At 44.6% G+C, this 21919-nt stretch overlaps 1 protein-coding gene across 4 annotated transcripts in view; it reads left to right on the top strand.

The window, feature by feature from the left end:
• Nucleotides 1-21919, top strand: part of IGSF5 (immunoglobulin superfamily member 5) — an 850576-nt gene that overhangs the window by 297705 nt on the left and 530952 nt on the right. For all 4 annotated transcript variants that reach the window (XM_085621233.1, XM_085621235.1, XM_085621232.1 and 1 more), the window contains one exon: nt 14036-14124. In XM_085621233.1, the coding sequence (XP_085477359.1) occupies nt 14067-14124 (58 nt within the window). In that variant the 5' untranslated portion in view covers nt 14036-14066. The remainder of the gene's footprint in view (nt 1-14035; nt 14125-21919) is intronic.

The raw sequence follows: 21919 nt of genomic DNA, 5'->3' as shown, positions 1-21919 counted from the left end.
TCACTATGCAATACTCTCACAATACCCCAAAGATGGTCCTTGGATTCACAATATTAAATCCTTAGCTCAGTTGTGGTAGAGTAGCAAAGAGCAATCAGGCTTTACTAGAGGAACGAGTTAAGCATTGCAAAGTACTAGCAAGGACAATAGGTAATTGACATGACTTTAAACAAATCTGACACCAATTTATAAAATTAAAGCCGATTTTATATACATTTAGACACCAAAACGAAGTCAATCAGGTAAATATAACTGGAGTTATGGATTTTAGAAGCAAAATTAAATCAGTGCAAATCAATAGTGCAAAACGTTAGCATTGTGGCCAATGGTAAAAAGCACTAGTGACAATCAGTCACTTGCAGGTTCAGTTGCGTGAAACCCAAGGAGGGTTAAGGTGATGTGGGTCCTAGGACCAAGCCACAACAGTCAGTTAAATTTTAACTGGCTCAAGAAGCGTGGATGCAGAGTTGACCTGGCTGTCCAAGGTGCTGAAGCTGGAGCCATGGGGGAGCTAATTTTACAGCTGCACACTGCTGACATTGGATCAAGGTTTTCTTGAGTTCCCTTGAGGTGCAGCGTAGAGTAAAGGTGGTGGTTGATGGACTGGTGACCAGCAAGCCTTGGCAGCGGTAAGCTCAGCAGAAAGTTATTTCATCAACCAGAGGTCTGGGGGGAAACTGTATATGCCTGAAACTTGCTGGAGATCAGGACTATATTTCCCACAATGCACTGGCGAATCTACTTCTGGGCGATCCCTCGAAGGGCCCAATGGGCAGTGATTCTTTGGTTCTGGTGCGCTGTTTTTACCTGGGGTGTGAAGGGGCCTAGTGCCACTAGTAAAGGGGACTCTGGAGTTGCCTTTGGCACTCAAAGAGGTCCCTCTGTCTGGGGGAACAGGTCTTTGGTCCAGCACACGTTGCAGTCATGCAGTTCAAGAAAGGTTGCAACAGGTGCAGAATAAAACACCTTTGCTTTGTGCAAGTACTGTTGCAGTAGACACGGGTCTCTTCTTTGTCTTCTTGCAAGCCAGATCAGAACAGAGGTTCTGGTGTCATGGGTGCCCTTTAAATCTTAGATTATGGGGCATTAGGGATGTGGGTGCAAGTGGCCAATGGAATGCAAGCCCCAGCGGCTAATCTGAGCCTGAGATGACCTCATCGGAGGTGTGTCACCTTTTCTACCCGGAACCCTCTATTCTTCCACTTTTAAAAATGGCAGAATCCTTCCTTAGCTGTACAGACCAGGTAGGCAACCCTAGAGGTGTGGCTAGCCTTATGGGATGTACACCTCTTGACTTCCATATTCTTTCCACCTGCCTGGGTGCAAATGCGCCTGGGGGCAGGGGCGGCTGTTCCTTCCTCTGGGATGTAGCCTGGTGCTTTGAAGGACCGCCTTGATGTGCCACTTCACTAGCCATCCAGTCAGGGAGGGAGGAGTCACCTCCTTCCCATACAGGTCTTTGTTTTTGACTTCTGGGAGAGATTACACCTCCTGGCAGGGGGTAAGAGTCCTGGCTGGCAGCAGAAGAAAGGCTGGGGCAACCAGGTGGGCAACTCCTAATGTAACCACCTGTGTGCATGCCACGTCCACCTCGACACAAGAATCGTGTCAGGGGTAGTGAGGCATGTTAGTTTGATACTAAACATGACATATTTTGGCTGTACCATAATGAATCTGGCAAACTCGAGGTTGTCCAGTTGCCAGCCCATGTCATCAGATTAACCGCTGATCACTTATATTAGCCCTTAATGGAAAAGGCTACTATAGAGACAGATAAGAATGCAATTAGATTTCCTCACCTTGAATATAATGCACCCTGCATCCTGGGCTCAGGAGGCCTTGCTTAGGGGTGAGTGACATATGTTAAAAATAGTGCTATGACGGTGGAGGCAAAGTCAAATTGAAGCAGTTTGTACGGCTCCTGCAGTCTTCAATGGGAGGACTGTTGTGAACAGTTTACTTGGGTCACTCATGGTGGCACAAACAGTGCTTCAGGCCCTGGTGACCCCTTTAGCATCCGTGCCCTGGGTACCACTGGACCATATACTAGGGACTTATATGGGATTTAAAGTCCTTGCCAATTGAGCTTGCCAAGTCACATGTATCAGTTTTAGTGAGAGAGCACTGGCACTAGGCATGGTTAGCAGGCTTCAGTCCACAGTCAGAGTCGAAAACCAGAATCTAGTAGACCAAATGGGGGCCAAAAGTGTGTATATGTGGGGGGGGGGAGATTTGCAAAAAGGCCTGTTTTCTCACACACTCCCCATAAGCCCCAACAGTGCCAAATCGCCCAAGAAAGCGACACTTCCTATCAACAACGTCCAGTTATTCTGTTAAAGTAGTCCTAATCTGATGGGTTATCAGAGGATCGGTAGCACCAGACTGAAGTGACTCTAGCCGGGACAAATCCTGCCCTAACCAAGAATGATGGTCCCAGAGAGAAAGGAGTATGCCAACACTTTTAGCCAAACAAAGCTCTCTGACAGAAACCTTAAAGGCCTCCCAGACCATACCAATCTGCAGCACAGTGATCACGTTGCGAGTAAAAAACTCAGAACTTTCCTGCTGCATTTCCTGAGCAAATTGGTGATCAAGCAAAATAGGTGGGGAGAGGTGCCACCTGGAGCTAAGTGGTATGTTTATGGGAATGGACAAGGTGAGCAGCACAGGGGAGTGATCTGAAAGAGTGCAAGCTTAATGACCAACATCCCATACTCAGAATGCCAGACCTTTGGAGAGCAGCTAGTAGTCCAGCCTGGACCAATTTCCATGAACTCGCGAATAGACGGTGCCCTCCCTAGAAAGTTGATGATGAACACACCATAAGTCTAGGAGATCATAGCCGTGCATCGTGTCCTGAAGGTGTTGAGATGCGGCACTCTGTTAGCTAGGCGGGACATGCAGATTATAATCAACCTCACTAATCACACAGTTGAAATCGCCACCCCATAATAACAAAGAGGGTCCAGTAAAGACAATGCGGCCCCATAAGCAGTCAAAAAGGCTAGGATCATCTGTATGAGGGCCATAGCATTTAACCATGGTGATAGTATGTGACAGTAGCTTATCCCAGATAATTACATATCTACCCTGGTCGTCAGCCAAGGAGCAATGCTATGCATATGGGATTCTCCATCTCACCAGGAGTACCACACCTCTGGCATAGGAGGAATAAGAGGAGAAGCATCTGTAGGATGCCCATTTTGTCAAAAAGGAATGGGAACCCTGTGAGGCCAGGTGTGTCTCATGTAGCATTGCAAGATGAATCCCATGCCTGTCCAAGTACGACAAATTATGCCTACGTTTACATGGGTCAGCAAGTCCATGCACATTCCAGGTGACACATTTGCACAGTATATGGAAGCCTACGGGAGGATTGGTCCCTCAGCAGACATAGAAGTAAGTGTGGAACATAGTACTAAAACTGCGAACTGATACCAACAATGACTTCTGGTTGTTAACAACATGTAAGAGATAGAGCATGTGTCGAAGGAACAGAAAGTAAAACTCTGAATATTTGCCCCCCACTCACACTGACATCGCTTATAAGTCAGGTAATCAATCCCTCCTACCCAGCTAAAATATGCCTGTACATCACAAAAACAAGATAAACATAATAAGCACAAAACAACTGTTCAAACCACAAGGGGTAACCTGTGGTGCTCATCCAAAGAGACATCGGAGACATCCTCGATGAGGTGAGGGCATCAGGGGGAACAGAACCCAGACCCCCATCCAGTGTCTAAAATAACCAACTAAAGAGCAACCTGTTGAGTAAAAGCCAAACAGAGTAGGAAAACATCTGGAGTATATGAAGAGTAATCCAACAATGGACCTGAAGGCCCATTGCACAATCCATCAAACAGTCACATCCAAATCAGTCCAGTGCAGCACATGATGAGACAGGAGAGCGAGCTTCACTGGAAGGTCAGGCCGGCAGCTTTTGTAAGTATTCTGAGGCCTGTTGAGGAGTGGTGAAGACTTGCTGCACCGCTGGACGGTAATGCGCAGTCGAGCCGGGTACAGCATAGTGTAGGGTACGACAGCCTGTTAAAGATGTTGTTTAATCAGGAGAAACTTCCTGCACACCTCCTGGACCACAGCTGTGAAATCCAAAAATACTGAAATGGTGTTGCCATCAATCAACAATGACTAAGCGTAGTGGTGCCCCATTCCTTAAAATTTAGAAGAACGGCAATGATGGGATGTGCTGGGGGCGTGGCAGCCAAATTGCAATGTGCATGTTCCACAATGATTAGATGGGAGAAGGAGTCAGCACTGAAGAAGAAGACTAAGAGTCTCTCCACATAGTCCTCCAGTTTGCCAGTGTTAGTGGACTCAGGCACACCTAAAATACGTAATTTACTGTGGCGAGACCTAGCCTCTAAGTGCTCGTTCTTGGCTGCAATCACGTAGACCACACCTTCCATATTAAGGAAGGTATCTTTCCGATAGGTAACGGTGTCCTTAAAGAATTCATTTTAGACTCAATGAATATCAAGCTGGTCTGCATGGCAAGTAGCAAGTCCCTCTTGTCATCAGTGTCAGCAGGTGCCGGGGGAGGATGGGCCCGTGAGCGCACAGTCTCAGGGCTGGAGGCTGAGCCGCAGGGAGTATGGCGAGCATCAAAATGAAGTTTCGTTTGTCGACCATCCACTTTGCCCATGTTGCGCCATTGAAGATTTAAAAAAAATATATCAATCTTTATTTTTATTTTTTATTGTTTGTGCAAATAATTAAAATTGTCATAGAACAATCAACCAAAAGGCGCCATCACTTAACCTACATCAGTCACAGGCCGCCCTGCATACAGGTCTAGTACAAGGCCACATTAGTTGAATACAGTTGGAGAGTAGACACTAACACCTATGCCAAATAGTTTAGGTCGTTTGGCAGAGTACTGTATGTGCTAATGTTTCAACCAACTTCCGCTGACCTTGAAGAACTTGCATAGCCAACGTCTGCTTTTATACGTATCCTTTTCTGCCGCCATTTAGAAGTCCATCCCTGACCTTCATTTTCCCACAGTCGGGACCTCAGGGGCTCCCCACTGCCTTGCTATATCATGCTTGGCCACCACAAGCCCAAAATTGCAAAAAAATTGCTTTGCACTGGGAACGTCCATTTCTCCCGGGACCCCCAGCAAAATACATTTGGGGTCAAAAGGTATGCACTCTCCTACCACTCCGCCTAGCTCCCTAACCACCTGTGACCAGTATATCATTGTATAAACAAATTTCCCCCGGGACATCCCACAATACAGAGAATATTGGGAGCATGGCCCTCTCCATGCGGCGCAGGTGGTCCCTGTCATAAAATACCCGGTGGAGCACATTGAGTTGGATCATGCACAGCTGAGATTTTATGGCGACCTCCCCAGTCTCCATCTTCAAGTCCCCCCCAGGCCCCACTCTCAGTGAACCCTCAGCTTAACCAGTATGTCCGGCATGTTAGTGTTGAGAGTTTTTATGTAAGGGAGATAGGTATCTCCTCAAGGAGCAGTCGGCCTCGAGAGGGGCGTACTCGGGGAGGTGAAAGTCTCCCACGCCCTCTCTCTGCCCAACGTGTTGCAGCTGGGAGTATTTTAAGTAATGGGTGGAACTCACACTATGCTGTCTTTGAAGGGAGTAGAAGGGCATTGGACCACCATCCTCCAAGAGGTTCCCCACCCTTGAAATTCCCAGCAAGTGCCATGAACATAACCCCCTAAGTTTCCCCAATTTGCCACACCCCTTCCCAGAGCACAGTCACCCGCGTCAACGTCTTGTGCCAATCTATACATCTATTGGCCCTCCTCCAGGCTTCTATTGCCACCCAATTCACCGGTAGCCGTTTCTGGACACCCTTACCATCGTACAAGTAGCAGAGATATGACCGACTGGTGAACTGTGTGCACTCTAGTCAGCAGGCAGGGTTTCGTCAGTGAAGATTAGGCACGGGATGAAGAGAGGACACCAGCGCTGGACAGCATAGAGCACCAGATTGTAACAAGGCAAATGGGTACCAAATCACCATTAATGAACACAGGTCCCTCCCCCCCCCCCCTCGCTCCGCACTCACTTTCAAAGCGGGGGGGGGGGGCACGAGCCCTCATCAAAAGAGCAGAAAGGGAGCGTGGTCATCCTGCACTGGACCATGCATCAGCAGTCAGGCAGACAAATATTGGCCGAAGTGCAGGCAAGTAACATTTCTGGGCACACCAGCAGGCTCAACATCTCAGGGCCCGGACCGTTCAGGATATGTATGAGCCTGCCACACCCTAAATGAGGCCCAGAACATGGGGGGGCATGACCAGACCCAATGTCAGGATGATTGGGGTTTACAATCACCCCTCCAGCAGGCAGGCCGGGTAATTCCAGGCAAAGGATTGAGGGGAAAACCCAAGAGGCTCTAAAGTGGCCCACAGTAAGGATAGAAGGGTTCTCCTCTCTGAAGGGGAGGCAATTTCAGCCACCCCCCCTAATAACATCTGTCAGGGTGTCGGTCACAGGCTCAGTACGCTGCAAGAGGTCCCCATGCTGATGCAAAATGCAGGTTTTTGGGCCCGCCCGCCGGCAATGTGTCCGCAAGTCGCACCAGTTACAATGTGGCTCCGTGGAAGGGAGCGGGCTGCACCAGCCAGGCCACCACTTCCCCAGACACCTCCAGCCTACGGGAATGGAGAGAGGGTGCCTGACTTCACTCGCAGGGCCAACCGTCCACCCCCTCCTTGCTCACCTATGACCACGGTGTTGGTGATAGTAGGCAAAGGCCTGGGTGGCAGCAGCGGCAGTAGGCAGTGCACGACCGACAGCCCGGCATATGCCGCAGGACTGGGCATAGACGAGCAGTGGGGGTCCAGGTCCAATCTAACACCATCTGCCACCTTTTGCAGCTCCTCAGAGGAGGATAATAACAGATTGTCTTCCCCAGATTGCAAGAGCCTCACTACAGTGTGGCCATCTTGCGCGCCAACTCTCTGGCACCCCCACTGTACCTGGGATTCTGGTACCCTCGGATGAGATACATCTGCTGCAGAAATATAGCACCATTAAAAGTTGCACATTTGGGAATGGAGAATGCCACAAAATTCTGGATGTTTTTCCTCCATTCTGGACCATTTTCTCCACCAGAACCCATCATTATTTGCTGGTGAAATGTGCGTTTGGAATAAATATTGGGGCAGATGTGTTCCCTGCACAATTTATAATCCTGACTTGGCTGGTAACTGCCATAACTGCCTGAACTGGACTTCCCTGATTCTCATAATGCGACTCAAGGTGTCTCACAATCGGGCAGAACTAACAGTCACCAACAATAAGCATTCTAGAAAGTTGCTTTATTTGATGACGTCTACTTGGCTTTTGAGCTGTATTGCGACAGTTTTCACCGATGTGCCCTTATATGACAATTGTAACTAATCATATCAATAGTTTGAGTGGCATGACAAACGTCTTCACCACCTTTGACTTGAGTTAAGGGATGTGTGGTGGATCCATGTTGTCATGATAATTAATCATATCACAAAATCCTTTTGGGGGAATCATTTCTGGCTATTTTTATCATCTTGGCTTGGGTGAGAAGAGGGGAAGAGGAATCTGATTTTTTCATAATATTTCTTATCTTCACATATACACACTCCTCCTTGCATTTTTCCACTAGCGCTGTTTGCTTGTTGTTTGCATTTCAGCACAAATATCCCCTCTCTCCATCAGGTTTGGGGAGGTTTTATGATTAAAATTGCAGGAAAATATGTTAGTATTTTTAAATCATGTTTGTATTTGACAGAAATGTTTTCTTTAATTTTAGCATGAAGCTTCATAAGATATCTTCGGATAAATGCTTCACCTTGTGGCCAAATTATCTGGGAAGGGTAGAGAAGCAATGTTGGCGCTAGAACTTTTTGAGACAAAGGTGTAAGTCAGCATGAAGGACTCTGCATTAAAATTATTTTAACACTTCAACAGTAGTTTAGTTGTTAGTGACACTGGTACACATCTGTATCAACGAATAGAAGATCTGAGGGAATGCTGAATTGATAGACACATTTCCAGGGTTAATAACCCTATGACTTTTGCTCGAGCATCAATTGTGATCTCTGAACAGTACCAGCATCCTGCTGCCACCCTGTGACACTAGAAAACTATCACTGTCATCTGATGAGTTACTCGAGGACCAGGTGCTGGGAAGAGGGCCTGACATACATTAGGAGGCAGAACATTGGTCCAAAGTATTCCTTTGATTGCATCACAAGGCTCTGACAAGAGCAGCAAAGATTTCCAGTCACCCAACTAAACTGGTATTTTAAGACTCTAATAGTCTAATGTATGCAGATTAGGTGAAGAGAACCCCAACCTCTCTTTTTTAACATTCATAGTTATATCAGAATTGCCAGGATATTCTAGCTCTTGATAGTCCAACACTGATGCAAATCAAATGGAATAAATGTGGCAATCAATAAGCAATAAAAAGGCCAACGCTAGGTAGAAAGGAAGGCACAATAATTACTTCTGAACATCACGTAAATACGCTAAATTCAGTAAATAGGCACGGCACCCCAAGCTACTAAAAAACAAACAAACATAAACAAAGTAATAATTACATTAGTTAATAGTCATTTAACTCCAAAAAATATTCGCATGTTAATTGGAACAGTTCCAGTGCACCTTTTAGATTGAATGAGGCTTCTTCCAGTTGAGCATGCTCAGCCATTTCGGTGTGCCAATAATCAATTTTTGGGTATTTGGCAGATCTCCAGTTTTCAGAACTTTTCTTCAACAGTACAAGGCATCTCTGTGCCCAGAATTGTTTGAATTTGCTCATGGACTTCAAATTTGCATTGCCTGGAAAGAGTATTTCCTCGTCTGATAATGTGATGTCACTAATTAGCCTTGTATTCAACCTTAGGTTTTTAGATATTTTATAATATGTAACGATAATCTTCATATGGTGTTATACATCTCCATCAAATCCAAGAGTCCAAACACCAACCTAATCCACTTTGCTTAGAGAGCAGTAGTTGAACTCGTGGTTCTTTGAAATCTGGCTTTCAATCAAAACGCTGCACTTGGAGGGCGCTTGGCATACCCCTATGGAACACGCCGCGTTCAAATGAACCATCAACAGAGCAGTCAATCGCTTATCCCACACCTCCGATACGTCCACTTTTACGTGCAAACATCATGCATGGGCAGTCATGCCATCATACGCGGCCTGGGGCCCTCAGCACCACTTGTCCGCCTGGGGCCCTCAGCACCACTTGTCCGCTCACTTCTCTGCGGCCAAGAAACATGGCATGGCCATTGTCCACCTTGGTGAGTTTCCATCCAAGGACTTAATCCCTTCCTGGAAGCAGCACTGGCCCAATAACCACTGCCGCTTCTGCGGGTATACCAATGAAAGCCTGCTCAATCTACAATGTGGGTGCCCAGCCATGCTACGGCATAGATGCAATATTCTACGTCCCACCTTAAGATCGCTACAAGCCAGACCTTGTTGGCCAGCAGTTGAGAGGGAACCCAGTGCAATCATCATGTAAGGTTGTGAGGTTTCTCACCCTCACCTCAACGATGCTGTAAGGGCACAAAAACCAATACGCTGAGTCACACTAATTTTGAACTCCTAATTGCTACACCGAGGGTCATCCAAAGCTATTAGCAATAATGCAGTCCGGCTTTAGCCTAACAACTAGAAGACGCTGCCATTGTGACACACCAAGCTCCTTAGCTTGAGGCCCATTTCAGCGTTGTGAAATGAAATTAAATAAAATGAAATGAAAAGTGAAAATACCTTCCGGCAGGATACGTTCGAATACAGCAGCAGATACCCGGACAAACGAACGAACCAAAAAGAAGATTGTGAATGCACAGTGTTAATCCGAGAATAAGGACTATCGTAGAGAGACTCATCGCTATAGCTCCACCCTAAGAAATGAGGCTTCATTTCTAATAGGGTTGTCTGCTAAACGACCTGCTGAACTACAGTCTGGCTACCATCTAAATAGGCTGTCTGTGATTATATTTTGGAGATCTTTGAATCTTTAAATGTAACATAGAAGGTCCCGTTTTTGAGAGAAACCCGTCTATACAAATTACTTTAAGACATCCCTTGATCTTTTTTAATGAATCTTCAGAAAACCTGGTCCTGAAGAAGGTGGCTTTCCAATGAAACGCGCGTAGACCGCAAATTGTTTTCAGAAAAGTGGTTCTGGAGATGTTTATCTCCTGTAATTGATGGTTTTTAAGAAATAATTGTATAAGTCCGCCTGTAAACATCTTCAGATCCATCATAGGGCATTAAATTCCCTTTTTTATAGTATGTTGTTGAAGTGGTATTGTATGAATGAGAGTATGTGATAGTATGACAGTAGTAATGAATGAATGAGGACAGTTAGTATTTTTATATCTTTCTGTATGTATATGGGATGTCTTATGTTATATAAGTGTTATAAACATCCACAAAAGAAATATTGTGAAAATTGAAAATATCACGTGTGTTACAAGAATATGTAACTGTGTGAAACTACAGATATGTACTCAAATTTATATATTATAAAATAGAAAAACTTTCATAAAAATACAATTACATAATAAATTGTTTTTCAATAAATAATTGTGGCTTTCATGTAAATGTATGACATGCAGAGGGTCTTGGTAACTTAGAACCTTGGTTAGTCGTTTGATAAATTAAATAGGTCAGTACAGAGGTTTATATTTTCATTTGTTTTTTCATTCCTCCCTCCTCTTTGACCTAAAAGTAACTTAGGGAGGGCCCTCTTTTCTCCTTACCCATTCCAGCGTTGTTACACCAATGCACAATGCACCAAGCACTTTTTGCCCGGACTGTCTCTTACATCCCCCAGTTCCTTTCCTTCCCCTCCTTTCAATAAGGCTTTATTATAAGAATGACTGTGTATTTCATGTGAGTGCTTTTGAATGGACACAGTCGTCCTGGACTGGTTCCATCTTTTAATGTTTTAAACTTCCCTTTTCTTTTGATCGCTTTATGGGTGTATCAATGGCTATTATAATGATTTTAATTGATCAATCAATAATTTCTTCTTCACTTATTAAATAAGGCTTGCTTGAACTAAGAGAGCCAGCATTAGTATTGACTTTCCATATCCATTTAAAATAATATTAAAATAATGATATCTCAGCCGCTTCCCAATCGATTGCCAAATACATTTAGATTAAAAAGCAACAAGGTGATGGATGGAATGCAATTGCTCAATGTCGCATCCCAAGCCATCATTTTTTGTCCACCATGCCACCTAAGTTTGGACTCAGCTATATGCAAATTAGTCGTGACCCTGCTCCTCGTGGGAACAGTCCAGCCCGAACTTACAGGCTAGGTCCTCCCTGAACTGGAACACAAGCATCCTAGGACCGGTTTCAGCATTATTAGGGCTCACCGGCCAGGTATAGCTTAGTTCAAGTGGCATAGTGAGCCCGGGACCCACGGCTTGGTATACCCGGCGCACGATGGGTTGAAATGCTACCCCAAGTGATTGCCTGTGATGAGACGATTACAAGCATCCTACCATCACTTTTTGTGCTTTTGAAATACATTTAGATTGCCTTTAATGAGAAGCTTCCATTTCTATGTTCATGAGATTACTTTAATCGTCAAACTAGATTTCAGTGCTGGAGCTTGTAAAATTGAAATATCTCAGTGTTATTGGAGCGAGTGTGGGCAGGTAGCTCTAAAGGTTGTAAGAGGCAGACCTTTGTTGTAAGCAGGACCACAGTGCCTGCTCTGAGTGGCACTGCTTGTAGACAGTGCTTGGGGTAGGTGTGTTATGCCAGATTAGTGTGTGGAAGTCATCCTCTGAAGGGACCCTAGTAAAGCTGTGATGGTTGGAGATGGTCCCATTTAATAATGGAATGCATCCTGTGCAAAGACCTGACCATCACTAGTAGTAACTATGGTGATCTGGTCTTCTGAAAAGAGGGAGGCGCTCTAGAAAGGCAGATACCACAAATGACAGAAAAAGCCTTCCATTGAGGGTCCTGGTCAGTATCACACGGTGTTTACTAGCCCTAGGCTTCAGTTTCAGTACAGATTTCATCAGCAAGATAGTATCCTTAATATTCTAGAGACCTATCGCATTAATAATAACAATAATCCACATTTGTAAAGCGCAAACAATCACCCGTAAGGGTCTCTAGGCGCTGGGGGCCATCGGGAAGATTAAGCAAGCTATTGCCCAGAGCCACATGGTGCTGGGCTAATCTGCCTCCGGCGCCGGGGATCGAACCGTGATCCCCAGATTCCAGAGTCAGTCGCCCTGGCCGCGGCACCACACCTCTTCCTTCCTTTAAAAGTTAAACCTTGCAGGTCTCCTCCAGGCATTCATAAATAAACACATGGCAGTACCTATATCTAATGCCTTTGTTGATCACATAGGCAGGAATTGGTTTCGCTACACACATTTCCTATTTTTTCTATAGTGTTTCACTCACAAAAAAGAAGGAAAATTCACTGAGAAGTAAAAAATGTGCAGGTTGTTTTTTCTCTTTGCTAAGCTCATTTGCTCTCAATATTGCCCACCAATATTCATTTTGATTATTGCTATAAGAAATATGTTAAGGAACACGAATCCTCTTTCCTCCACGTTTTTGTGAGCTGAAGAGGTCAATTGCATTGTTTTGCAGAAGATTAAGTTGGCTCAGTAAGGTATTTGCTCATTGCTGATATCTGCAAGCCTCGCATTTGACTCTTAGCATGGAAACTAAGCCCTCCATCCTTCTGAAGTCGATAACTTGAGTTGAATTAAATGAGTAATAGTTGCACCTGCTCTTTGCAGCACTTAGAAACAGCAGAAGTGCTATAAAAAAGCAAGTCATTAGCACTATTTAGGCATCCAAATGTTTTAGGTCCACATTTTGAGAGCGTTTCTAATTACAAGATGATCAGTAATTCTGTGGATCTGTTGTGTTTCACCTGGACATTTCAGCTTCTGAATTTAGCCAAAATGTCTCGGTCTATCTCTGGGGAAAAGTAAGGAATTACCGGGGAGTCGGTGAGATGTTATCAAATCAATGAGCAATCCTTCAGTTATCTGGCCACTCTCGGGGTACGCTTTGTAATATCCGGTAATGCCATTCCCGGGATCTGTAACTTTTGGTGGGAGGAATACCAGGCCTGACCCCGGGGCATAGAGTAGGAAGTCCATGGCAGTGGCGGGCTAAATGTTGACCGAAAGGGGGCGGACGGGCCACACATATACACTCCCTCCCTCCCATGCATTCACAACGCACACACAAACGCCTCTTCACAACACTCACAACAAATTCATACATTTATACATATGCGCATGCACGCACCAAACATTCAAAAACTGCCAACTTACCTGTCTTGCAGCTCTGGAAGAGGAATCTCGGAGGTCCCAGGAGGTCAGCCAATGAGGGAAGGCAGCAGTCCCACACGCGTCACAGAGTGGGATGGGTTCTGTGAGAGTTGCTGACCCCACCCACCCCACTCTGTGACGAGGTGTCACTGATTGACACTCTGCTCTGGGCACTTTAGGGCTTAAAACTGAAGTGTCCAGGTCTAAGTCAATCAGTGACGCTCTCCCTCATCACGAGGGAGAGGGCCTCAAAGCACTTTTGCTCATGCTGAGGGTGTCATGCACACAGGGCTTTGAAATCCTCAGCCTGGCAAAGTTCAGCTCAGGCAGCCAGGAGCCTGCACATTTAGTGCATGCCTCGCTCCTTTGGTCAGCCTGACAGCCACTCTTCCTCTCTGGAAAAAGGTGAGGGGGTGTGGTCCCTTTGCCCATATGGATGGGCCACGGCTGGCCCATAGTGTGAAAGGATGTGAAGCATGAAGTGCTATATAAAAATCAAGTAATAAATAGTAGAATTATCTAATTGCAGAAATATGGGCACTCTTAAATTAAGCATCTGAAGCAGAAATGAGTCCATCTCATAACTTCCGGTTAATGTTTCACTTCTCCATTTCCAGTGATACTTACACTACACACAACACTGCAATGTCTGATTGAATCATTTACCAATGTCACAGAAGGTCTCTTTCCTTTCTTTCCTCTAAGGCTTCAGAGAGACATTCTTGGATTGGATTTCATGGACAGCGTTAGAAGATTTGCTACATTCATTTATATCCTCGTTTCGGCGCTCTCAGGTATAGTATGATAGTTTGCTTACTATATACTTGTGTATAAGGTTTTCCTTTCGGTTTAGATAGTAGTTGACACATACTTAAAGTTAGTTTGTATTTCACTTTTTTTAAGGCTTTGTATCATCCACAGTCTCTGTGAAGGATCCCGCATTGTTTTTGAGACAAAATTATTAAGAAAAGGGGAAATGGCGACAGAGTGTACGAGTTTCAGACGTGTGTTCACATGTAGATAGGCATACGGTATAATTTGAAAGACTTGCATGTTGTGGCAATAGTAGAACCACACGTATAAAAACTTTACATTTTGGTGTGCTTGAGGCGTATCGTAGTCAGTGAGATTCGGGGGGTGTGAATCTCAAATTTCCCAACTAAAAGAGCCATGGACCGCACGGAGAATGGGTGAGATAACCAACGTTCGGGATGAACCTTTCATATGAGGAGCAGGTCCAGTACTGATTTGCAGTAGGTGGACCTCTGCTGCTGATTCAGAGTTTGGCAGACGGGGTACTCCATTGCAAAAGAGTACCCTGTCTGCTAAATTCAAAGTCTGCCTACCTGATTTTGAGTTGGGTAGACTATGAATTTAATGCTGATGTTTAAAATCTTCCTCTGACTGCCTGGCAGAGTAGGGGGGCATTGAAGTTAAGCCATCTGACTGTCCGCCTTATCTAAAGTGGAAAGTCAGATGGCTTTTCACTGTCCCTCAACTCCAGGGTTAACCTTGTGGTGAGGGGCAGTAAACGAATAAAAAATTACCCCATACCAGGGAAGAAAGGTCCCATGGTGTGAGGGTCATTACGCATTCTCCCACTTTAGAAGTTTGTTTCTGAAAAATAAAAAAACTTTGCCTGGCTGATGACGGCTAATTAGCCAGAAACTGGTCCCAGGATGCTTGTTTCCGGTCCAGGGAAGACATGGCTTGGCAGTTCGGGCTGGTCTGTTCCCATGAGGCACAGGGTCAGACTGATTTGCATATGGCCATGTCTGAACTGGGGTATCGGAGTGAGCTAAAGAATGATGATGGATTAAACCCAGATCAGTTGACTGGGGGTGAGTGCTTGCAATGTTCAACACTCCGTCCATCATCCCCTTTGGTTTTGCTTTGTTCGCTCTAAATTGACAGGGTATGCCCAGACGTGGGTCCCTTGCTCACTTTGCCACTGAACTCAAGCTAGCCTGGCTGATGACGGCTGAATAGCCAGAAACCGGTCCCAGGATGCTTGTTTCCGGACCAGGGAAGACATGGCTTGGCAGTTTGGGCTGGACTGTTCCCATGAGGCACAGGGTCAGACTGATTTGTATATGGCCATGTCTGGACTGGGGTGGCGGAGTGAGCTAAAGAATGATGATGGATTAAACCCAGATCAGTTGATTCTGGTGAGTGCTTCCAATGTTCAACACTCCGTCCATCATCTCCTTTGGTTTTGCTTTGTTAGCCCTAAATTGGCAGGGTATGCCCAGACGTGGGTCCCTTACTCACTTTGCCACTGGATTCAAGCTAGCCTGGCTGATGACGGCTGATTAGCCAGAAATCGGTCCCTGGATGCTTGTTTCTGGTCCAGGAAAGACATGGCTTGGCAGTTAGGGCTGGACTGTTCCCATGAGGCACAGGGTCAGACTGATTTGCATATGGCCATGTCTGAACTGGGGTGGCGGAGTGAGCTAAAGAATGATGATGGATTAAACCCAGATCAGTTGACTGGGGGTGAGTGCTTGCAATGTTCAACACTCCGTCCATCATCCCCTTTGGTTTAACGTTTGATGGACAGCCATCAGGTTTGATGGATGACCACCATGTTTGATGGAGCCATCAACATTGAGAGTGACCGCCAAGAGGGCGGTTCCTGCCAATGTTAGAGATGTCCAGAGGGCTGGGGAACATATCTGTATTTAGCAGGAGGAGTAACAGGGTGGCAGATGTAAAGTCCTTAATCACAATATCTGTTTTTTCTCCATCCGCTGAACCCTAAATCAGGCCCTCTGTCTAGTGTGGCACAGTGGGCAAAATATGATGGGTTGGAATGCTACCCTAAGCAATTGCTAGTGGTTAGACGCATTTTAAGCATTCGTCCCATCACCTTTTGGGTGTTTAATTGCCTGTGGTATGCTTAGAAATCTGAGACTGGCACAGCTTTCCAAGCCTACTAGTTTGAATTCAAATTGCTTTTTTAACGCAAGCCCAACGCAAAATCCTTTTTTGTATTTAAAAAGCAACACCCTAAATCTTTGCTTTGAAAAAAAATAATAAAAGGCACCGGATTGCACTGCCTTGCATTACTGTGCATCAGGGAGGCATTCCAAGGGTGCTCTATATGTGTTCCTGTTCATCCACCCGTGGATTTTGATGCAAAACATATCTACAAAGAATTGTAGGTATGGATTTGCACCTAAATGCTGCACCTGCCTTTATTTCTTCTTTGCATTTGTGCTGCACTTTTCAGCACACATGCACAGAGTAAATAGCCTCAAAGGATAGTTTTTGTGCAGGAGGGTCACCATTATCGCAAAGTAGACACTCTTGCACTATGGCGCACGGTTCCCTGCATTGGCACTAGGTAACACAAAGTGTGCCAGGTCATAGAGAGAGCAGAATTGTGCCTTTTCTATGAAGATGTGGTGTAATTGCACTCTCTCCAGATGATGCAACGCAGTGCAGGAACATTGCTTGCTGTGCTGCATTTCACCACTTGTTAGTCAATCTGTCCCAACATTTGCACCCATTCAAGAAGTACCTCTGTGGGTGCAGGTTTACCACTTGGTAAACCTGCACACTAGATATATTTAAGTTACTGATTAAAAAAATGAATAAGTTAAAACACAGACATAGCAGACCTGACTCAAGGCTACCAGTCCAACTACCTAGCAAAGAATGCACTTATTTGGGGGTGCCCTGGATGTCGTAAACATAAGGTGTGCCCGTTATGGAATAGGGCGGAGCAGGAACATGGGGTCAGTTCACTTGCCAGCTTGCTCAGGGCACGTTGATTATGAACTAAAAGATAAGCCACACCCTAAAGAAATGTTTCATTATCTGGAAGTGCCAAGGTTCACAGCAGCCCTAATCACAGAATACACAGACTGACATCACATGGACTTGTCACGCCTCGCGCTACTTTCTTCACGGGAGCGCGCTGGTGAAGTGCTTAGCGTTTGCTTGAACAGTTCAACATCCTACTTCATGCACACGGCTCCTGTCTGATGCCATATTTGACCTTGGCGCATATGTATAAATGTATGAATTTGATGTGAACGTCTTACTGTCCTTCAGTTACATCAACAACAATTTGTTAAGGCTCAGTAAAGTATTGTGCTGGTGTCAATCATCACTTAAATCACCTTAAGGCATCTACAAATCATTGCCTGAATAGAACAAAGTGATCTGTAGTTAACGCTTTTCAATGGTAGCCCGTCCTCTAAGAGCAGTTAAACATTTTATTAGTTCAGCAACTTCTTTTTGGAAGATACAATCTATTAACCAGGTGTTTCCTCTTTACTGTCAGAACATAACAACTCCTCTTCTCTTATTCTGACCAATAAGAAACCGGCACCTGTGTTTGTCCTGAATAACGCTACTCGCTTTCATGGTGGAGAAGGTGCTTTTGCAGGACTTCAAGCCCTAGGGACCCATATTAACATTATGACACTGACAACCAGGCTCTTTTGGCCTATCACGAGGCCAGGCTGACACAAGTCAAATCAAATCAAATCAAATCAAGCTTTATTCGACTATTAGTGAAATAATCATAAAAGCACAATAAGAACAGATTAAAAACACAACATATAAAAGTACATTCACTGAGAAAACTGGGTGAGCAACAGCAAAAATTAGCTAATCGTTAAATTCTCTGGATTAAAACCACAATTTACATAGACATAGTCTTTCTACAGGTGAAGACCGACTTTAAAAATGCGGATACAGATAGAATAATAAGTTCTTCCCCAAGCGATTGCATGACCAAAAATTCAGGGCGACATTGGCGCAACCCTAATGATCTAAGGATGGGGAGTATCCATCTCTTCCTCTGCGCTTGATAAAATTTACAGAAAAATAAAACATGCATAGTGGTCTGGACTGATATCTCAGCACATGGACATTTGAGTAACACTCTGGACCAGTCATTTCTGGCTGGGAAACTGAGTGATCTATGAATAATGCCCAACCTAAAACGGGTGAGCAGAAATCTGTCGTAATCAGAGGTAGCCAGTTTTAAATAGGGCTGCATTTTGGGAGAGATCAGGATGTGTTGATGTGCAAGGACTGTAATTTTGGAAATCTCTAAATTAAATCTAAGATTTTCAACAAAATAAAGACAACTTTGTTTAAATTCTTTCTTGTTTAAGTTGATTAAAATGAATGGGTTATCAAAATATTCCTGGTGGCCCATTTTACACAAAAAATCTCTAACATATTTCAGCCAGCCTATACAGAGAGACCAATCCAGCCCGCAGCAATCGGTAATCATTTGGCGATTCAAAATGGTCTGCTCTGTGGTCCAGACACGATGCCAAAGAAGAATTGATTGAATACGAATAGCATCTGTTATATATGGTAAACCAAGTTCCATGTGGCAATTAAAAGTAGACACACTCTCTGGGTCAGCCAGTAAAAATCTAAGAGATCTGTTTTCCACCGTCTGGAGAGCGGTCACATCGACATAGCCCCAGATGCCCGCCCCATAGGTTGCGATAGCAATGCATTTGGCTTTAGAAATGTGAAGTAATTCTGGTGGCGGGCGTTTATCCAGTTTCCTACTAAAGTTTGTCAAGGCTGCCAAGGCCTTTAGGAATAACAATTTCCTAGACTGAACAGCCTGGGACCATGTACCTGTGTGATCAAATAAAACCCCCAAATAAGAGAAAGTATTAGAGCATTCTAAAAGGTTTTTCTCTAGGAAGAACGAGCGGGTATTCTTACTCCCTGCTCCACATTTTAAAATAAAGGTTTTGGAGGTATTATCTGAAAGACCCAAGTTTGACATAAAATTAGCGAAACTAGATATAACTTTCTGTAGGCTAATCATGGTACGGGCCATAAGGACAGCATCATCTGCGTACATAAGCGCAGGGAGTGAGCGCTTCCCTACCAGGGGAAGGTCCTGGCAATCATCAGTTAAAACCTTTCCTAAGTTGTTAATATACAATGTAAATAAGAAAGGTGCCAGGATGCAACCATGTCTCACTCCTCTTCCAATGGTAAAGGGATCAGTGTACTCACCCACTGGCCCGTAGCGAACTCTGGCCCTGGCCCTGATATAAAATTGTCTCATGAAAGAAATGAGACTGGAGTCCACACCCTTATCTTCCAAGATCAGCCAGAGTTTGTCTTGGATGACGCAGTCAAAAGCCACGGTTAAATCCCCGAACGCCAAATAAAGGTTACCCCCTTTGGCCTTGGTATATTTGCCAATTATAAGATCCAAATTTAAACATTGATCAATGGTTCCAAGGCCTTAGCGAAAGCCATATTGGATGTTGCTAATTATTTGATGGTCATCTGCCCAGTCCTGTAGATGGGCTAAAAGAGCTCTCCCAATAATTTTTACTGTTGAGTCCAATAATGAAATTGGCCTGTAACAAGCTGGGTTATGCCTGTCCCCTTTTTAAAAGAAGGGCACCAAAATTGATTCGTTCCAAGTTTAAAGAAACCCAAAGGAACTACATGCGTTAATTACCTGAGTTAAAATGGATCCCCAGAACTCAATATTAAACTTAAAAAGGTCCATGGGTATGCCATCTGGCCCGGGTGCCTTCCCCCCCTTGCTCAATGTTATAGCCACCATGATTTCACTCAATTCAAAATGGAGATGTAAGTCGGTGCTTATAATCTGTGGTTCTTCCCTGACCCCTACCTGATCATAATTTATTAATTCAGAATGAGATTCATTATATAATTTGGAGAAATGCTCAACCCAATCACCCCTCGTTATTGCAATTTCAATAGTTGCCCTCTCTGGATCTACTAAAAAGGGGGCATTGACTGCATTCCAAAAAGCTGAGGAATCTCTCTGTTCGGAAGCTTCACGCAGGGCTTTCCAAGCTTCTTCCTTTAAGAGTTTTTTCCTTGATGCCAGTGCACGATTGTATTCCCTTCTTGCGTCTTTTATCTCTTGCAGGATTTTAACAGTTCTATGGAGGGCGAGTTTGAGAGCGGAGTGAGCTTTTGAGCAGCGAGAGTCAAACCAACCCCTCTTTTGTGGGAGTTTACTTCTTGATTTTATATGGAGAGTATTATTCACAAACTCTGCTATTTTAGAGTAACCCTCCACAATATCTTCCGGGGGATTGCCACCACCAAGACACACATTGATAGCATGCCTGCAATTTGTGATAACCTTGGTCATGAACACATCTGGATCAAGATTCTTCCAGCGCAGGGCATAGCCATTTTGTCTGGCCAGGGTAATGTCTGCCACAAGAGGAATGGTAGTTACAGACCTGCTAACCGCCTTATGGTTAACCTTAACGTTTATGCTCTGTGGAAAATGGTCGCTTAGGGAAATATCATGGATATGAAACTCCAATAGTCTGGAAGCATGTCTTGCAGATATTAAAATAAAATCCTATTAGAGAGAACAACCCTCGACCACTAAAGGTCGGATAAAAGGGATCGACGGACTACAAAGGATATTAGCAAATCCCAGATCTTCTGTAAACATTATTTCATTAATCATATCTCCCTGGAAAGAGTGGATAAAATGGGGAATACTTGAATCTTTGTCGTGCTCAAGACCACAATCCCTGTTATCCTACTGGTGACAAAGAGTGATGTTAAAATCTCCCCCCCCCCGAAATGATGAACAAATCCTTTGAGGTAGCTGACTGTAGCCTATTAATGTGCAATTTTATAACACTCAACAAATCAGATAGGTCTTCACGTGGTGCAATATTATAAAGATTGACTATTACAATGTCTGTTGATTTATCCACGTTGGCTACCAAAATTTGGACATAGCGATTTATAACCAGGGTTGCAGTTATCCTAAAGTTAAGAAGATTTGAAACATAAGTACACAACCCTCCATGGCTTCCATGGGTTGATGCAACCGCAGGCATATCAAATGTTTTGAAGCCGTTAATGCGGATGGAGTCAATCAACCAGGTCTCTTGTAAGCACAAAACTTCGAAGCCCAAAGCAAACTCTGACCACAGAGGGTTCTCAATCTTCGCCTTTAGGCCAGCAATATTCCAAAACATGATGTGACAACCAATATCCCTCTTGGGTCCATTAGCAACATGGGTACAAATTCCAGGGGGAGAAACAGAAGAACCACAGGAGGGATTGATGAACTAGCTGCTGTGAGGAGAACAGGGGGAGTAGCTGGTGGCAGAGTGTTACACTTGATCATGGGTCCTGTTATCACTGACAAAGGATAGTTATTATGCCCCTGGTAACCAAATGGACTGGAGTCTAATGCTAATGGGGTGCTCACAGAGGTTTTAACCCAGCCCTTCTCCCTAGTTCCTGAAACGGAGGTGCCCGTATTTATGAAGGTTCCCCCATTTGCCATAACCCCTCCTCGAGGGGTAATAGAGAGTCAGTCCACCTGATCTAAACGGGAAAAAAGATCAAAGCGGTTGTGGACTGGGACATTGTACAAAGGGGAAGAATTCAAATAGTGTCCCCCATTAAAAGGATTAAAACAATTGGGGCGGGAAAGTTGATAGAAAAACCCCAGAGGGATCACATTAATCTCATGATTTGAAAGGAGGTGGGTACCTGCCCTCGTCAGTATATGATGTACCAAATGTGGAGATTTAAAGGTCAGGATCACACAATCCCCTGGTAAAGACTTCTGGC

This window comes from Triturus cristatus, chromosome 8 (assembly GCF_964204655.1).
Source record: "Triturus cristatus chromosome 8, aTriCri1.1, whole genome shotgun sequence".
Lineage (NCBI taxonomy): Eukaryota > Metazoa > Chordata > Amphibia > Caudata > Salamandridae > Triturus > Triturus cristatus.
The sequence above is the reverse complement of the archived record's forward strand: the minus strand, read 5'-3'. Positions and strand labels throughout refer to the sequence as shown.